This window comes from Rhinoraja longicauda, chromosome 40 (genome assembly GCF_053455715.1).
Source record: "Rhinoraja longicauda isolate Sanriku21f chromosome 40, sRhiLon1.1, whole genome shotgun sequence".
Taxonomy (NCBI): domain Eukaryota; kingdom Metazoa; phylum Chordata; class Chondrichthyes; order Rajiformes; family Arhynchobatidae; genus Rhinoraja; species Rhinoraja longicauda.
In genome coordinates this window covers 11267400-11287195 of record NC_135992.1, presented here as the reverse complement: position 1 = coordinate 11287195, position 19796 = coordinate 11267400, and the positions used below count along the sequence as shown (strand labels likewise).

Below are 19796 nucleotides of genomic sequence, written 5' to 3'. Positions count from 1 at the left end.
GGAAAAGATCGGGGATGTGCAAAGATGGGGATGGGGGGGGGGGGGGGGTGGGAAAGAGAGAGGGGGGAGGGAAAGAGAGAGGGGGGAGGTCTACCTCATGACAGAAGGGGAAGGAGTTGTACAGTTTGATAGCCACTGGGAAAGGGGTCTCTTAGACAATAGGTGCAGGAGGAGGCCATTCGGCCCGTCGAGCCAGCACCACCATTCAGTGATCATGGCTGATCATTCTCAATCAGTACCCCGTTCCTGCCTTCTCCCCATACCCCCTGACTCCGCTATCCTTAAGAGCTCTATCCAGCTCTCTCTTGAATGCATTCAGAGAATTGGCCTCCACTGCCTTCTGAGGCAGAGAATTCCACAGATTTACAACTGTCTGACTGAAAAAGTTTTTCCTCATTTCCATTCTAAATGGCCTACCCCTTATTCTTAAACTGTGGCCCCTAGTTCTGGACTCCCTCAACATTAGGAACTTGTTTCCTGCCTCTAATGTGTCCAACCCCTTAATAATCTTATATGTTTCGATAAGATCCCCTCTCATCCGTCTAAATTCCAGTGTATACAAGCCTCATCTCTTGTGGGGTTCTGTGCTGCATCTTAGAAACATAGAAAATAGGTGCAGGAGGAGGCCATTCGGCCCTTCGAGCCTGCACCACCATTCAATATGATCATGGCTGATCATTCTCAATCAGTACCCCATTCCTGCCTTCTCTCCATACCCCCTGACTCCGCTATCCTTAAGAGCTCTATCTAGCTCTCTCTTGAATGCATTCAGAGAATGCATTCCATCTTGGTGGAACCAGTCTGTTGCTGAAGGAACTCCTCCAGGCTGTGGACATTCTGTGACTACATGGGATTTCCCCCAGAATTCCAGCTTCCTCCCCCATCCCAAAGACATGCATCTCAGGAGGTTAATGAATTAGAGATGTATTCTAGAGAGTTAGATTTTGATCTTGGGGCTAACGGAATCAAGGGATATGGGGAAAAAGCAGGAACAGGGTACTGAATTTTTGATGATCAGCCATGATCATATTGAATGGCGGCGCTGGCTCGAAGGGCCGAATGGCCTACTCCTGCACCTATCTTCTATGTTTCTATGTGTGAACCAGCATCTGCAGTTCCTTCTTACACTGTACCGCTCTGTGTTCTGTGGCTGGGCAGAGGCAAGTCAACACGCGTGGAATACATTATCCCGCAGGTGGTGTTGAAAGAATTACAAGTCACACCTGTAATAATCACTTGACTTTATTCTTTTAAAAAAATTAGCCATATTCTTTTGTCAGTTTCTCACCATTTTCTGTTCACATTTTCAGCAGCAATTGTCTCGTTAGTTAGTTAGTTAAACATCTCCAAAGGCAAAAAAAAATGTTTACTTGGGAGGTCTCTAAAGGTGCGGAGGTCTGCTGTGAACGCATGCATGGCAGTACACCTGCTCAACGACAGATACCTCTGCATTATCCAGTCTCAAGGTGATTTACAATGTCCAGCTTTCCTTTTCAAGAGAACTCCTTCTGAAGGACACTCCAGCTACCAGATGGGGAGGGCAGATGTAGAGAGTGGCACATCCAGAAAAGAGAAGAGCCCAATTGATATCGAGAAAACTTTTGGAAACAGTAGCAATCCTAAATAGGGAAGAGTATTTCTTATTCCTAACTGAAGTTACTTCAAAATAACTCGGGGGAGAGGCAGTCTGAAAATATAGATGGACCAAACATTCGCATCCCAGCTTGCCCCAATTCCTTTAAAACACAGACATTTTAAGCATTTAAAAAGAGAGATTGGCCGGCTGAAAGTGAAACAAAAATACAGAGGGACTTCCACATGTGTGATGGTAACGGAAAGAAGGGCCCAAATCCAGCCAGTGTAAAAACTAACCAAGGACCAGATGTTGAGCATCGGACCAGAGATTAAAAACTAAGCAGAATTCAGAGTCTTTAATTACACAGCACTACAGGGCTTGCAACTGGCAGAGGCAGAGATTTCTCCAACGATAGAAGCTCATTAATTACTGCCTTAAATCTGCGTCCAAGGTAACCCACAGCTCCATTGGAGTGGTGGATCAGCACGGATTAAAATAGGAGCAAGACATTCGGCACTCTTCCAACTTACTTTCTGCCCGCCCAACTCTACGAGGGCAGGATGAGAGGTATCCTTCACTGCCTCTCTCACGGGTAAACTGGTCAGCTGGAGTTAACACTGCAGGAATTCATTCAAAAAAATGGGGCAGAGAGATCACAGTTGAACTTTATTTTTCACCAGGAGCTCAATTGCCAGAGGCCTACGTTTTAAAATAGATTGCCATTTTATATCAACAAACAGGGACTGTGCACAGTGAGCCCCTTTATAGTGTACAGAGCCTTTAGAGCTCAACCCAAATCTGCCCCCCCCCCCCCCCTTCAATGAGAAAAAATATGGATGGAAAGGTGTTTCTCCTTCTAGGTGCTCAATAACAGCCAATTTAATTCTTTTTAAAAAAAATATAAAGCATTTTTTTTTTTTAGGGATTAACCGAATTTTGCGAGAGTTTTCACACAGCTTTTAAACAGAAACTGGGCTTCAAGAGTCACGACTGTGGAGCAAGTCTAGCTGTTCTAGCTGTTCCTTCCCTCCTGCCAACATAACCACGGTACAGCCAGCCCCTACTCCACTCAAGTTTCCACTCGAGTCCGTCGTGCAAGAAACTCTGCGACTCTCCACGGTCCCACTTCACAGCTGGATGGAGCCTGCAGCAGATGTGGGTTCACGAGGCAGGAATCACAGAGGGATTCAAGCTGCAGAACGAAACGGGAAGGCTGCACTAGGCAAAGATGCTCAGTCAGTGGGGACAGGGAGGAAAGTCTTGTGTGAAACAGCATTGCGTAAACCCGTGGAAGCAGCCAGACTCCAATTGTGAAGGCAAATCCCAACTGCATGAATGGCAAGTGTCAGCAACCAGTGCACAGTAACATCAGCCCAGCCCACAGTTCAAAGGCCTCACATTGTGACATCAATGGAACCTGTTTGGGTGACTGCAGGGTGGTACGAAGGATGTGCCAGCTGAACTAGGCCAAGCCTTCCCCATTTCTGCCCAGCATTTTTGTGGAAGGGGGCTCAATCTTTCAAACACACTCTTCCCAATCAGGGCCCTCAAGTCATATTGGGAGATCCATCAGTCACAGTTTACACGTTCCTCTTTGTAAAGGAGGAATGGCCGATATGGAAACACTGAGCACGAACTGCATGGAAAATTGTAACACTGCCACACTCATCTCACAGCCCCCACCTCTCGATTGCCCAGGCAAGAGGCTGGAGGGAAAGCAGCCAAGGTCGAAGAGCTCGGCAAAAATTTGCCGGAATTAAATTTCCTTGGATGCTCTCCCAATGTGGGAAGTGGAATCCAAAGTGATGTGCAGGGACAGCTGCAGTACGTCGACAGTGCGGTGAGTTCATGTGCAACAAGAACTCCATTCAAAATTTGTGCACCCAACTCAAGAGCAGGCCAGTCTTCGGGGAATGTTTTATCAGATGGTTAATTGTTGGATCCGGTGATTTAATAGAAAGGAGAGTCAGACCAACTGTTTGGGACTCATACCAGTGATCTTCAGGTTGAAATTTGTTGGTGCGTTTTTCATTCATCAGTTGCAAACCATCTAAGAGTAAAAAATCCGCCTTCATTGGTGGGAAGAGAGATGTTGACAACACCCAATGCCCTCTGATATGACCATTTAACAAAATTGAAAGGAAAAAAAAAAACTGCAGATGCTGGTTGAAATCGAAGGCAGACACAAAATGATGGAGTAACTCAGCGGGTCAGGCAGCATCTCCGGAGAGAAGGAATGGGTGACGTTTCGGGTCGAGACCCTTCTTCAGTCTGAAGAAGGGTCTCGACCCGAAACGTCACCCATTCCTTCTCTCCCGAGGTGCTGCCGACCCGCAGAGTTACTCCAGCATTTTGGGTCTCCTAACAAAGTTGAAACGCGGTTGTTATTCTTCTGTCCCCAAACGCTTGCACCTGGCGGCCCAGACTTTCTACCCCTGTCTCGAGACGACTGGATGGCAACACGGCTGGTTCTGTGGAAGGCAGAGGTAGTGACAGAATGGGAGGGGGTGAGGCTAACCCAATTTTTGACAACTTTTGCCGATACAAGCCAGCACAATAGCAGCACTGTAGCCAGCCTGAAATGAAACAAGGAGAAGAAAACCCACACAGCAGCTCCCAAACCACAAATAAAAAAGGCATCACACAAACCATTTAGGTTTATAAACAGGTGGCCACAGCACATTGAGTGAGGTTAGCCAACAAGCTAGGCAAACAAAAAGGGAAATCAATTCAACATTTGCATTGCAAAGCCTTTCTTCAGCTGGGAGCAGAAAAACAGTTTTTCTATTTTAAAACAAAAGGATAGGCTGCAGCGACTGTTGGAGGGGTCTGGAGTTGTTTGGAAAGAGGCGAGAGCTTTCTTTATAATTTTAAGACAGGAACAAGCAGCATTCAGTTCCTATGGCAACCTGTTCAATGGCAGCATCTTAAGCAAGCTGGAGCAGGCCCCTCTTACTGCAGTTGACAATTCCCAGCCAAACTGTGCTGGTATTGACCAGCAAGCCAGTCACTTTGATGAGAATCACCGAGGTGCAAGCATCGCCATGCACGATAAAGTCAACAGTTAAAGGCCATAAAATGTCCTCCGTCTTATTTTAAACTCAGGCACAAAAGTGTGCACCATCAATTCAGAGGATTGGGACTTCTTTGGTTTGTGGGACTGTGCTGGTGAGAATGGAGCAGTGCAGTTCCACCGTGCCCATGATATCTGCTGAGAGACACGTCTCAAAAGAAGCTGGGTGGCCTTTTGTATGCACCACAAGGTGGCACAGAATCAATATGGCGGCCTCCAAGGCAAAGGCAGCTGATGGCCTCCATTTGACAAACCCACTTCATGCATACTGCAGTACGTTTTATCAGGTCACCTGAAGGAGGCGCCATCAATAGATGCCGAATGAAGAGGCAAAGAACCGCAAGAGATGTAACAGAAGGAGCATTGGCAAATCAGGACACCAGGAACACATTGATTTACCTCAGATTAACCAGAAGAACAAGTCAGTCTCGCTGCCATGACAAAATTAATCTTATTTCAGGAGTTGCTTGGCTTTTAAGAATCACCGGGGGGAAGTATGTAGTTTAAAAATAAACACTTTAAAAAAAAAAAAAGCATTATCAAGTCGGCAAGGTACTAAATTCCATCATTTCTTCCAGAAATGATCAGATCCTTGAAATGTGGTTTTGAACAATGCCTCCAAGCTGACTCAGTTGCATTCTCAGTTGGCAGCGGAGGCAGCACGCACAAATAAAATGTTTGAAGGATCCTGTTCCTACCTGAACTCATGCAGACTGCTGACTACACGTTTGTCAGCACAGCACAAAGCTGCACTGACAAGGTTAGGGAGGGGGCTATTTGAGGGTGGGGAGGGGGAAGGTCTGCACAGAGAGTGCTTGATATTCCACGCAAGGAGATTATACCCCCTTCAAAAAGGAAAAAAAAAGTTAAAATTCTGGTCTCGATAGAATGAACCACCAAGGTTTCAAATATATCCCCTTGGATAAGTTAGATCTCCAACCTTAACCAGCGGTCAAGATTCTTGCTCCAGCTCAGTGAAGGGAACCAGTTAGGTTGTTTAAAAGCTGCGGGCACACATTGAAAAAGGAGAAAGACCTACAAGTTAGGACAAAGGCAGATTCTTGAAACAATGCTTTTTATCAGAAATATTCTATAAAGTTTATACTTTTCCTTCAGCGCAAAAAAAAAAAGTTACAGAATCAACTCGAACCAGTCATGTCATTCACAACCTTAAATGCTACATGTAGTGCCATGAATTGCAACAGACTTCTGGCCAGTAAGATCTTGCTTCACAGGAAGCATCTCTGTAGTGTCGGGTGGGGTTGAGGCGTTTCGGGGTGACGGGGCAGGGAGGGAGGGATCGAAAAGTGCTTTTAATACTTCCGATAGGGCTTCTGAAAGTCACCAGTGTTGAGCCGAGGTCGAGGCAGGTCGCCAAACATCTCGGTGCCGTCCGTCACGCTCATGGTCAAGGCTTTCATGCTGGCAGCAATCTTGTCCAAGTCCGGCGAAGGCAACTGAAGGCAGGAAGGAAAAAAAGGTGTCAGTCACAAGTCAGTCGTGGCAAGAAAATCAGCCAGGCTCCTCGAAGAATTCTATAAGGAAATAACTGCAGATGCTGGTACAAATCGAAGGCATTTATTCACAAAGTGCTCGAGTAACTCAGCAGGTCAGGCAGCATCTCGGGAGAGAAGGAATGGGTGACGTTTTGGGTCGAGACCCTTCTTCACACTGGGCGGGACAAAGGAAGGATATAGGTGGAGACAGGAAGATAGAGGGAGATCTGGGAAGGAGGAGGGGAAGAGAGGGACAGAGGAACTATCTAAAGTTGGAGAAGTCGATGTTCATACCAAGGGGCTGCAAGCTGCCCAGGTGAAATATGAGTTGTTGTTCCTCCAATTTCCGGTGGGCCTCACTATGGCACTGGAGGAGGCCCATGACAGAAAGGTCAGACTGGGAATGGGAGGGGGAGTTGAAGTGTTCGGCCACCGGGAGATCAGTTTGGTTAATGCGGAGCGAGCGCAGGTGTTCAGCGAAGTGATCGCCGAGCCTGCGCTTGGTCAAAGAATTCTCCTCAAAGAAAGAGCCTGCTCCTCAAAGAATTCACTGCACCCAAACTCAATGAGAATACAAATCCTAGTCATACAGGTTTACACCCCAGCAGTATCAACGTTGACTTCTCCAACTTCAGATAGTCCCTGCTTTCCTTCTCTATCCCCTCCCCCTTCCCAGTTCTCCCACCAGTCTTCCTGTCTCCAACTACATCCTATCTTTGTCCCGCCCCCTCCCCTGACATCAGTCTGAAGGGTCTTGACCCGAAACGTCACCCATTCCATCTCTCCCAAGATGCTGCCTGACCCGCTGAGTTACTCCAGCATTGTCAGCCTCCTAGTCATACAAAATGGTTTCATTGTTTGCACTCAATAGAGACTAACACTACCTTGCAGTGTATTCCACGCCCTTTCCGAAAAGGCCAAACAGCTGACTCAACTGACTCAATTTGGTCAGTTTTATTGACGACATTTAATAAAATAAATCTTCAGTGTACCAGTAAACATCAAGCTTGCTGGAGAGAGAATACATCTTACCCGTTCCTCATTATCCCCATCGTGAAACTTCTTTGGTGTCAGGTCCTTGAATCCCCAGATGGGCACTGACACGGGCAAGGACTTGGCATATTGATGACACATTGTTTGAGATAGAGATTGTGGACGGACTGGAAGTTCCTCACTCAAACTTCCATCTGCAAGCCATGGGGTTGCGGGGGGGGGGAGAGGAAAGGGAGAAAGGAAAGCCATCCATTAGCCACAAGATACTGCATTACTCAGAGCCGCACAACACCACATTCAGGTACACAGTAACCGATGTCCCACGTACGAGTGGTTTAGTTTAGTTTAGAAATACAGCGCGGAAATAGGCCCTTTCGGCCCACCGGGTCCACGCCGCCCAGCGATCCCCGCACATTAACACGAGGGACAATTTTTACATTTACCAAGCCAATCAACCTACAAACCTGTACATCTCGAGTGTGGGAGGAAACCGAAGATCTCGGAGAAAACCCACGCAGGTCAGGGGGAGAACGTAAAAACTCTGTACAGACAGCACCCGTAGTCGGGATCGAACCGGGGTCTCTGGCGATGTAAGGCAGCAGCTCTACCAGCTGCGCCACTGTGCCTTCCTGCTCTCAAAGTAATTTTTGAAGTGCATGGGAGGAGACCAGTGAGCCACTGAAAGCAACATCACTCAGAGTAAACACAGCTCTCCCCTACCCACTTGGCCTTTACTCCATTCTACATGGTTTGCAGTTTACCCTGTGGACTCACCATCTGTGCTCTCACCATCCAAATCAGATTCAAAGAAGGGCTCACAATCCTGACTGGTCGATTCTTCGTCCATCGTGAAAATAGCTGGAGAAGGAGGGGAAAAGAGAAATTAAATTAACACAATGTGACGTAAAGGCAGGCAAGAGCATAGCCTTCAAGTGTATGGACATCAACAAGTTAGGGGTACGACGAACGGAAGAGGGCTCTGGCAAAATACATTTGAACATGAACGACTGACAATTTTAATGCAAGTTTGCAGACAACACCACTGTGGTGAACAAGGATGAGACACAGAGTACAGGAAGGAGATACAGAACTTAGTGACACGGTGTCAGGACAGTCACCTCTCCCCCAATGTCAGCACGATGCAGCTAGTTGTGGACTTCTGGAAATATGGTGGAGTACATGCCCCAGTCAGCATCTGACAGGATGCTGCCCTGGCCTGGATGTCTACCCTTGTCCTGCAACTTTAGGCTGTGCACGCCATACGCAAGAAGAAGAAGCATCAACAGTACAGAAGTGGAAAAGATCGAGAGCTTCAAGTTCCTCGGCATTAATATTACTAATGATTTGTCATGGACCAACCGCATTGAGGTAACAGCCAAGGTAGCACATCAACACCTCAACTTCCCAAGGAGACCGAGAAAATTCAGCATGTGCAGGAAGGAACTGCAGATGCTGGTTTACACTGAAGATGACACAAAATGCTGGAGTAACTCAGCAGGACAAGTAGCATCTCTGGGTGATGTTTCGGGTCGAAAAGAAGGGTCTTGACCCAAAACGTCACCCATTCCTTCTACCCACAGATGCTGCCTGTCCCACTGAGTTACGCCAGCTTTTTGTGTCTATCGTCCGAGAAAAATCAGCACGTTTCCAGCGACTCCTACAAAGTTTTACAGTGGCACCGTAGAAAGCATATTGTCCAGTAACAACATAGCTTGGTTTGAGAACAGTATGGGAATTTTACCCAATTTTGGTGAAGACTTTTCTCTCGACCAATATCAATAAAGCAAAAATTACCTTGCTATTGGTGTTTATAAGCACTACCTGTGTTCAGATTGGTTCCTTACTGTACAGCCGACAAGTTAATGTAACCACTCCTGTAAAGAATGCTCTAGATTTATAAAGGCTACTCACTTCAGACTATAAGATCACGAGGCATAGAGGTAGAATTAAGGCACTTGGCCCAACAAGTCCACTCCACCATGAGATTGCAGTTGATCCATTTTTCCTCAGAATCCTATTTAGCCTCAGATTAAAAGGACGTTCCTTTGGGAATGACATGAGGAGGAATTTCTTTAGTCAGACGGTGGTGAATCTGTGGAATTCTTTGCCACAGAAGGTTGTGGAGGCCGTCAATGGATACTTTTAATGTAGAAATAGATAAGATTCTTGATTAGTACAGGTGTCAGTGGTTATGTCAAGTCAAGTCAATTTTATTTGTATAGCACATTTAAAAACAACCCACGTTGACCAAAGTGCTGCACATCTGATTAGGAAAAAAAAAAAAGAAACATACAGTGGCAGGCAGCCAAACACAACGGCGCGGCCATCTTGAACAAAATGTTTAACTAAAGCAGAATGGTGTCCCGCGGCCGCGCCGCGCCGTTATGTGGTGAAGGCAGGAGAATGGGGTTAGAAGGGAGAGATAGATCAGCCGTGATTGAATGGTGGAGTCGACTTGATGGGCCGAATAGCCTAATTCTACTCCTATGACTTATGAACTTGTAATATGATTAATTTTTTAATTCCATTTCAAAGATTAATTTTAATAAGAGGAATGAAAATGGAAGAAGGACAGTTGGCTAAAGTGGACTGGGCCGAGAAATCAATAGGAGAGTCATAGGCAAATATTTAGGAGGCCATTTTGGCACTCGTGTATTCCAGTAGGGAAAATAACTGAACAAGTTTGAGGTGATTAAGCTGAAAGAGAAAGCTGTACAAGACAAAAGGTTTGTTGTAAGCTTGAAGAGTCAAGAGTAGGATAAGGTCAGAATCCAGGAAAGGATGATAAATGTATTAGAAAATAAACTGAGGGCAACCTCTTCAACAAAAAACAAACAGAGAGAGAGAGAGAGAGAGATCCAAGTAAGCATTCATCACCTTGAGAAGGAGCAGTAATACAAAAGAATTAAAGCATTTTGGATCGGTCTTTAAAATTGAATAACCATCCATTAATACTGAATAACATTGGGATGGCAATCAATACTATACCCAAAGAACTGGTACTGGCAAACTAAATGGGGCTATGGCACAGATGGCTCGCATTAGGGTTAACCTCTCAAACAGTAATGGATGAATAATTATAATCTTTAAGGTGCTGGAGAAGTGGCAGTTTTCTAATGCTCTGGGAATATTAAAACAAAACACAGGCCAAAAAACAAATCAGATCACCCAAACCCACTATCGCTGAGAAAATCCTATTAATTGTTATAGAAATAAAAGCAGCAAACTTGGAAAAATTAAGCTAAATTAAACAAAGAAACAAAGTTTGGTAGGACTTCATGAAGTGAAAATATCGTCTGACAGACTTTAGCAGTAGTTATTAAATTTGAGGAAGCTCGATCAGTGGATAAGGAATCAGGAGATGTATTTGGTTTTCATGAAAGGCATCGAACGAGATGCCTCAAACGTTTGTCAGAAAAGCCCATGGTGTTGGATGTAACAAAAATTGGCACAGACAGGAAGCTGCAAGTTGGTACAAGAGGGTCATTTTCAACTTGGCAATCTGTAAATGCTGGGGGTGCCACAGGGAACAGTATCAGATCCACAACTATCTAATGTTTTAATGACTCAAGAGGAAGGAAGCACCTGTCTGGCATGTCAGATTTATGGAAATATTTATTTCAGATTTATTTACGATAATAAAAATACTTATGGAGATTCAGATGAATAGACAATAGACAATAGGTGCAGGAGGAGGCCATTCGGCCCTTCGAGCCAGCACCGCCATTCAATGCGATCATGGCTGAAGGTAGCTTATGGAAATATTCTAATAGATTATACAAGTGGGCAAAATGTTGTTTAGTGAAGTATAACGTGCAAAAATGTGAAGTTGCTATTCTGGAAAGAACAAAAGTTACAGTATTTTAATGGAAAAATGTTATAGAAAGTTCATCACGAGAGGATTGGGAATGAGGGCAGGGTCTCAGAATAAGTTGGAACCCTCTAAAGACAAGGATGAGGAAGAATCTCTCTCAAAGGGTTGCAGGTCTTTAGAATTCCTTGCCACAGAGCTGTGGATGGAGGAGTCTTTAGGTACACGAGGCTAACAAGAATGAACTTGTAATCATTTGGAAGGAAATATTCAATTCGGGAGCCAAGGATTATTGGGGAAAAAGGGCAGGACAGTGGATGGCGAGAATGTCAGATCATGAATGCAGAACAGGCTCAAAGGGGTTCACAACCAACTCCTGTTCCGGCATTTTATGGTCTATTGGATTTGTATCTAGTACAAGGCCCTTCGTGAGGAAAGACTGCAGTTTTATTAGGAAGTGAACAAGGAATTTATTAATTAGAAAGGATATTCTGGGACATGACCTTGCAGCAAGTTGAGAAGGTTGGGGGCGGTGGGAGAGCAGCAGCCACATGGTTGATCAGGGATCGTTCAATCAGACAGCTTAAAGTGCCTCTATTTAAATCTGGCTCCTGTTAAAAGGGCATGCAAACTGCTGTAGCTTATTCCTGATTAGAGTTCATCAGAGTCTATTGAAAGATGACCCAGTGTTATGCAGCTTGTATCACATCTCTCAGCAGGGAAATCCAATTCAGTACACACACACACAAACACACACTTCAGGAGAAAGAGACCCCGTGGATCAGTTACTGCAAATGACACTGGAAACTGTACTGTGTGTGTGTGTACGTCCTAGCAGTATGATATCATTCTGCTTCTTTGGGGGATTTGCTTTATGAATGGAAAATCTGGATCAAATCTCAATTCACAACTGGTCGGTCCGTTTAACACAGGCAGACACACTACAACACCCAGCTCTGTATAGAAAGAAAGTGAAGGTCGTTAAAATGAAATCAGAAAAGCATTGAGAAATAGGAAGGAGTGGACTAATTCCCAGAAGAATATAGTCTCGACCCGAAACGTCACCCATTCCTTCTATCCAGAGATGCTGCTGAGTTACGCCACCATTTTGTGTCTATCTTTGGACTATTCTGCCCCCAGCTTGATGGACTCTTTTCAGGGCTGTGGCATTTTGAGATTCCGTAATAGTTCTAGCAAGGCAGCTAATCACATATCACCATCAGCTTCTGTTAGGTACATCTGTGGATTCTTAAATTGAGAATCACTAGCAAGGTCATTCTAAAGTAATCCACTGAGCAAGGCCCACATCAGTCTCAAAATCATTTGTAAAACAATGCCTCGATTTTCACTTTCACTGTTCTGTCCAAACCCAATGCCTTGCAAACTCACGGGTGAGATGTTGCTTCACAGCCCACAGACCCTCCCCTCTCAACCATTTTGACATCATCTCCAAACATCTCCCTAAAGGCCAGAACCGTATGGCACTACTAGCGAACACAAAAACACAGCCCAATTCTCTAGTGCAATGCCACAGAAACAGGGCTCGGTTGAGATTTTTCTAGTAACCCATCAAGTCAAGGCTCTGCCAGCACTCAGGGTGACATACAAGATTATTAAGGGGTTGGACACGTTAGAGGCAGGAAACATGTTCCCAATGTTGGGGGAGTCCAGAACCAGGGGCCACCGTTTAAGAATAAGGGGTAGGCCATTTAGAACGGAGATGAGGGAAAACTTTTTTAGTCAGACAGTTGTAAATCTGTGGAATTCTCTGCCTCAGAAGGCAGTGGAGGCCAATTCTCCGAATGCATTCAAGAGAGCTAGATAGAGCTCTTAAGGATAGCGGAGTCAGGGGGTATGGGGAGAAGGCAGGAACGGGGTACTGATTGAGAATGATCAGCCATGATCACATTGAATGGCGGTGCTGGCTCGAAGGGCCGAATGGCCTCCTCCAGCACCTAGGGGTTAACAAATTGTGAATATGAAGATGAGGTAAAAGGGAATACAGGAGATATTGCAAAAGACTCTCAGAAGAATGGGAACAGAAGTTCTAGAGGGGAAAAGAAATTAAGGGCAGGGCCAATTGTGAACGATGTGAGAGGGGAGGTAAATACAGAAGTTAAAGTGTTGTACTTAAATGCGCGTAGTATAAAAAATAAAGTGGATGAGCTTGAGGCTCAGTTAGTCATGGGCAAGTATGATGTTGTAGGGATCACTGAGACGTGGCTACAAGAGGACCAGGGCTGGGAACTGAATATTCAGGGGTACACAACGTATAGAAAAGACAGACAGGTGGGCAGAGGGGGTGGGGTTGCTCTGATGGTAAGGAATGATATTCATTCCCTTGCAAGGGGTGACATAGAATCAGGAGATGTTGAATCAGTATGGATAGAAATGAGAAATTGTAAGGGTAAAAAGACCCTAATGGGAGTTATCTATAGGCCCCCAAACAGTAGCCTCGACATAGGGTGCAAGTTGAATCAGGAGATAAAATTGGCGTGTCACAAATGTAATGCTACGGTGGTTATGGGAGATTTCAACATGCAGGTAGACTGGGAAAATCAGGTTGGAAATGGACCCCAGGAAAGAGAGTTTGTAGAGTGCCTTCGAGATGGATTCTTAGAACAGCTTGTACTGGAGCCTACCAGGGAGAAGGCAATTCTGGATTTAGTGTTGTGTAATGATCCTGATCTGATAAGGGGACTAGAGGTAAAAGAGCCATTAGGAGGCAGTGATCACAACATGATAAGTTTTACTCTGCAAATGGAAAGGCAGAAGGGAAAATCGGAAGTGTCGGTATTACAGTATAGCAAAGGGGATTACAGAGGCATGAGGCAGGAGCTGGCCAAAATTGATTGGAAGGAGACCCTAGCAGGGAAGACGGTAGAACAGCAATGGCAGGTATTCCTGGGAATAATGCAGAGGTTGCAGGATCAATTTATTCCAAAGAGGTGGAAAGACTCTAAGGGGAGTAAGAGACACATGTGGCTGACAAGGGAAGTCAGGGACAGCATAAAAATTAAGGAGAGGAAGTATAACATAGCAAAGAAGAGTGGGAAGACAGAGGATTGGGACTCTTTTAAAGAGCAACAAAAGTTAACTAAAAAGGCAATACGGGGAGAAAAGATGAGGTACGAGGGTAAACTAGCCAATAATATAAAGGAGGATAGCAAAAGTTTTTTTAGGTACGTGAAGAGGAAAAAAATAGTCAAGGCAAATGTGGGTCCCTTGAAGACAGAAGCAGGGGAATTTATTATGGGGAACAAGGAAATGGCAGACGAGTTAAACCGTTACTTTGGATCTGTCTTCACTGAGGAAGATACACGCAATCTCCCAAATGTTCTAGGGGCCGGAGAACCTAGGGTGATGGAGGAACTGAAGGAAATCCACATTAGGCAGGAAATGGTTTTGGGTAGACTGATGGGACTGAAGGCTGATAAATCCCCAGGGCCTGATGGTCTGCATCCCAGAGTACTTAAGGAGGTGGCTCTAGAAATAGTGGAAGCATTGGAGATCATTTTTCAATGTTCTATAGATTCAGGATCAGTTCCTGTGGATTGGAGGATAGCAAATGTTATCCCACTTTTTAAGAAAGGAGGGAGAGAGAAAACGGGTAATTATAGACCAGTTAGTCTGACATCAGTGGTGGAGAAGATGCTGGAGTCAATTATAAAAGACGAAATTGCTGAGCATTTGGATAGCAGTAACGGGATCATTCCGAGTCAGCATGGATTTACGAAGGGGAAATCATGCTCGACAAATCTACTGGAATTTTTTGAGGATGTAACTAGGAAAATTGACAAGGGAGAGTCAGTGGACGTGGTGTACCTCGACTTTCAGAAAGCCTTCGACAAGGTCCCACATAGGAGATTAGTGGGCAAAATTAGGGCACATGGTATTGGGGGTAGGGTACTGACATGGATAGAAAATTGGTTGACAGACAGAAAGCAAAGAGTGGGGATAAATGGGTCCCTTTCGGAATGGCAGGCAGTGACCAGTGGGGTACCGCAAGGTTCGGTGCTGGGACCCCAGCTATTTACGATATACATTAATGACTTAGACGAAGGGATTAAAAGTACCATTAGCAAATTTGCAGATGATACTAAGTTGGGGGGTAGTGTGAATTGTGAGGAAGATGCAATAAGGCTGCAGGGTGACTTGGACAGGTTGTGTGAGTGGGCGGATACATGGCAGATGCAGTTTAATGTAGATAAGTGTGAGGTTATTCACTTTGGAAGTAAGAATAGAAAGGCAGATTATTATCTGAATGGTGTCAAGTTAGGAGGAGGGGGAGTTCAACGAGATCTGGGTGTCCTAGTGCATCAGTCAATGAAAGGAAGCATGCAGGTACAGCAGGCAGTGAAGAAAGCCAATGGAATGTTGGCCTTCATAACAAGAGGAGTTGAGTATAGGAGCAAAGAGGTCCTTCTACAGTTGTACCGGGCCCTGGTGAGACCGCACCTGGAGTACTGTGTGCAGTTTTGGTCTCCAAATTTGAGGAAGGATATTCTTGCTATGGAGGGCGTGCAGCGTAGGTTCACTAGGTTAATTCCCGGAATGGCGGGACTGTCGTATGTTGAAAGGCTGGAGCGATTGGGCTTGTATACACTGGAATTTAGAAGGATGAGGGGGGATCTTATTGAAACATATAAGATAATTAGGGGATTGGACACATTAGAGGCAGATAACATGTTCCCAATGTTGGGGGAGTCCAGAACAAGGGGCCACAGTTTAAGAATAAGGGGTAGGCCATTTAGAACGGAGATGAGGAAGAACTTTTTCAGTCAGAGGGTGGTGAAGGTGTGGAATTCTCTGCCTCAGAAGGCAGTGGAGGCCAGTTCGTTGGATGCTTTCAAGAGAGAGCTGGATAGAGCTCTTAAGGATAGCGGAGTGAGGGGGTATGGGGAGAAGGCAGGAACGGGGTACTGATTGAGAGTGATCAGCCATGATCGCATTGAATGGCGGTGCTGGCTCGAAGGGCTGAATGGCCTACTCCTGCACCTATTGTCTATTGTCTATTGTCTAAGCTCCACTGGTGTCCAGATGCAAATATTTATCAGTCAGTATCCGATTGAGAAGACCATCCTTGCATAAACTATGAATGCATCTCAAACCTCTTTCCTCCCAAAATTCCTTGTCTTTGACTTATCTATTGGCCACAATGAAGCAATGGATTCTTTGCCTGATCATTCTATTTGTTACCTCAAGTTTAGTTTAGAGATACAACATGGCGACAAGCCCTTTGGCCCACCGAGTCCACGGCGACCATCGATTACCCATTTACACTAGTTTTCCCTCTTTCTCTTTCACTCCTTGCACAATACCGGCAATTTTATAGATAGGCCAATTAACCTACAAACTGCATATCATATCATATCATATCATATATATATACAGCGCGGAAACAGGCCTTTTCGGTCCACCAAGTCCGCGCCGCCCAGCGATCCCCGCACACTAATAACACTATCCTACACACACTAGCGACAATTTTTACATTTACCCAGCCAATTTACCTACATACCTGTACCTCTTTGGAGTGTGGGAGGAAACCGAAGATCTCGGAGAAAACCCACGCAGGTCACGGGGAGAACGTACAAACTCCTTACAGTGCAGCACCCGTAGTCAGGATCGAACCTGAGTCTCCGGCGCTGCATTTCGCTGTAAAGCAGCAACTCTACCGCTGCGCTACCATGCCGCCCAATACTCCTTGCACAATACCGGCAATTTTATAGATAGGCCAATTAACCTACAAACTGCATGTGGGAGGAAACTGGAACATCCGGAGGAAATCCATACGATTACAGGGAAAACATGCAAACTCCACACAGTCAGCACCAGAAGTCAGGATCGAGCCAGAGTCTCTGACTCCATGAGGCAGCAGCTCAACCAGCTGCATCAACCTCATGCAGTTTCCTGCAATCCAGAACTAAATCAATGCCCTGCCTAGGGATTAAAATGTGTTTCACAGTTGTCGACACTAACGAAAATCAAAATGAAAAACATCAAGGAAAATTCCTACCTAGTCTTATTGCCCAAAATTTGACCAAAAGAACGACTGATATGTTTCCAACAGAAATTTGCGAGTTGTTCTCATTGAAATAAAAATCACCAAAAAGTTAACATTTATACAAGTATAAATATCTTTCTGTCATGGGCCTCCTCCAGTGCCATAGTGAGGCCCACCGGAAATTGGAGGAACGGCACCCCATATTTCGCCTGGGCAGCTTGCAGCCCAGTGGTATGAACATCGACTTCTCCAACTTTAGATAGTTCCTCTGTCCCTCTCTTCCCCTCCCCCTTCCCAGATCTCCCTCTATCTTCCTGTCTCCCTCTATCTTCCCGTCTCCACCTATATCCTTCCTTTGTCCTGCCCCCCCCTGACATCAGTCTGAAGAAGGGTCTCGACCCGAAACGTCGCCCATTCCTTCTCTCCCGAGATGCTGCCTGACCTGCTGAGTTACTCCAGCATTTTGTGAATAAATATCTTTTGATGTTGCAATACAAACATAACAGTTGATGTCGGTACTGTGGCTGTGGAGTTCTTTACCTGAAGAGTCATTTAAGTTACACCTGTCCACTTCTCTCTCAGTTTCCGAAGCCGTTCTCTCGTCGCTCTCTGCCACTCCAGAGTCGCATTCTGCCTCGGCTCTCAGCTCCATTGGGCTCTGACTGTCGGCGGATAAGCCTCCCTTGCCGTAAATGGACGGGTAGCTCTTGGAGAAGGAGTCCTCGGCGCTGCACGTGTCCTCCTTTGCCGCCTTCCCCGCGCCCCGCTCCAGCACGGTGCTGCTGGTGTAGACGGAGGTCTTGTGGAAAACGGCAATATCGTCCAGGTAGTGCTTGGTGGCGTCCGAGAGGGTGCCCGTCCCGTGGACGGCGTAGGCGAGGTTAGACTGCAGCTTGGGCCGGTAGGCAGTGAGGAGGACGACATCGTTGCCGGTTTGCTTACGGTACTTGTCCACCATGCAGACCAGAGAGTCCCAGCTCTCTTGGTGGTTGTCAAGCATGTCAGTCATCATCTCGAGTGTAGTCGCCTGTGGGAGAGCAGAAACAGTTCATACATTTAGTAGGGTGAGCAGTACATGTCGGGACAATGTTGATGAGGTCTTAGCTGGAGTATCTTGTTTGTTTAATTGTGGCCAACACACATTAGAGGCTACAATAGCAATTTGGTCCTTTTACGATTATGTCAGGAAGAAGGGCTGGTGTTCCCGTTCCCCAAGGCAAATAAAGATGGTCAAAAGCACATCAAGGACTTGGGAATAAAGGAGGAAAAACTGCTTCTTGTGGTATACAGTTAAGAGGACAGGCCTCAACAGCAAAGAACACTTTTACAGAGCCAGTTATTACAATTTACGCCAAAATAGAGGTCTCTAACTTTTTCAAGGAAACTGCCTTATTTTAGGGTGGGGATAGAGAGTGGGATGAGTTATTCAAGGAACCCGCATAGTCAAAATGCGCTGAATCCTCTTTGTGTTTTGATATTTTCTATAACACTTGGCCAATTGTAGAAGGTTAGCAACAGCATTCAGCCGGTGACCATTCAAGGTGTGCAAACATTCATGCTATTGGTGGGGCAGTGGGTAGCACCTTGATTGATTCTGAATTGTTGGTTTAAGACCCAATCTGGAGAATTGAACACCAGCTCCAGACTGACAGCGCAGTATAACAGAGGGAGAGCTGCCGTATCATAGGAGTGAAAAGACTGCGCTTTCATATTAGCATCTTATAAAGGGGTCAATAATTTCAGATTAAAATAAGGACCACAAGAGATTAGAGGTATTTCATGCATTGTCTGGAAGTAATGGCCTGAGATAGCTAGCAAATTGAGACAAGGAACTCCATGAGTAAAATACAAAGTGCAGGAAGAACTCAACAGGTTAGGCAGCATCTGTGGAAGGAATGGACAGATGATATTTCAGGTTAGTTTATTGTCACGCCTACCGAGGTACAGTGAAAAGCTTTTTGTTGCGTACTATTGAGTCAGCATAAATACCATGCACGATTACAATCGAGCCGTTCAGTGTACAGATACAGGATAAGTGGACATAATGCACAGTGCAAGATAAAGTCCAGTAAAGTCTGATCAAAGATAGTCCAAGGGTATCCAATGAGGTAGACAGGACTGCTCTCTAGTTGTTGATACTGTGGCTCAATTGCCCAATGACAGCTGGGACCTTTCCAAAGGAGAATCAGCTTGAAGGATCCAGACTCAAAATGTCAAATGTCCATTCCCTTCACAGATGCTGCCTAACCCGCTGAGTTCCTCCAGAACTTTGTGTACGGCTATCAAATTACTTGTCACGAATGACAGTTACAAGAACAAAATTATAAAAGCCACAAAAGAGAATGATACAGCACCAGTGGTCATCATGCATGCTGTTTGTTACGAGCTACCCCCTTAGTCCCACTCTCAGCTCATGCTCCACACTGTCCAGGTTCAGGAACGCTTCTTCCCTACAGCCACCAGGCTCAAATAAGCTCTGAACTACAACAGACTATTATTATTATTATTAACACTATACTATGTTTACATATTCTGTTGTGCTGCAACAAGTAAGAATTTCATTGTTCTATCATAGGACAATAAAACACTCTTGAATTTCACATTTCTACTATTTATTTAATCCTGCTTGTACATCCATGTTGTATCTGCTTGAACCTCCCCTTCAGTTGAGTGTTTGTGCCGAGTTTACAACAAAAAAAGAGTGGGACACCAACATATTTCTACAATGGAGGGGTGTTAATTTTCTTTTTTAAAAGGATAAAAACAAGGGAAGTAATCAACTTTGCCACCTCCCAGCAAAAGATTCTGATGGGTGCACCCAATGTCAGAATTCAGGAATGGAC

The 19796-nt window shown here is 45.3% G+C and overlaps 1 protein-coding gene across 1 annotated transcript in view; it reads right to left on the bottom strand.

The window, feature by feature from the left end:
• Positions 1-1226: 1226 nt before the first annotated feature.
• Positions 1227-19796, bottom strand: part of akt1s1 (AKT1 substrate 1 (proline-rich)) — a 30223-nt gene continuing 11653 nt past the window's right edge. Inside the window, exons 2-5 of the mRNA XM_078430341.1 lie at positions 17494-17980; positions 7913-7996; positions 7178-7332; positions 1227-6106 (exon numbers count right to left, since the gene is read on the bottom strand). Coding sequence (XP_078286467.1) covers positions 5963-6106; positions 7178-7332; positions 7913-7996; positions 17494-17965 — 855 coding nt within the window. The 5' untranslated portion in view covers positions 17966-17980 and the 3' untranslated portion in view covers positions 1227-5962. The remainder of the gene's footprint in view (positions 6107-7177; positions 7333-7912; positions 7997-17493; positions 17981-19796) is intronic.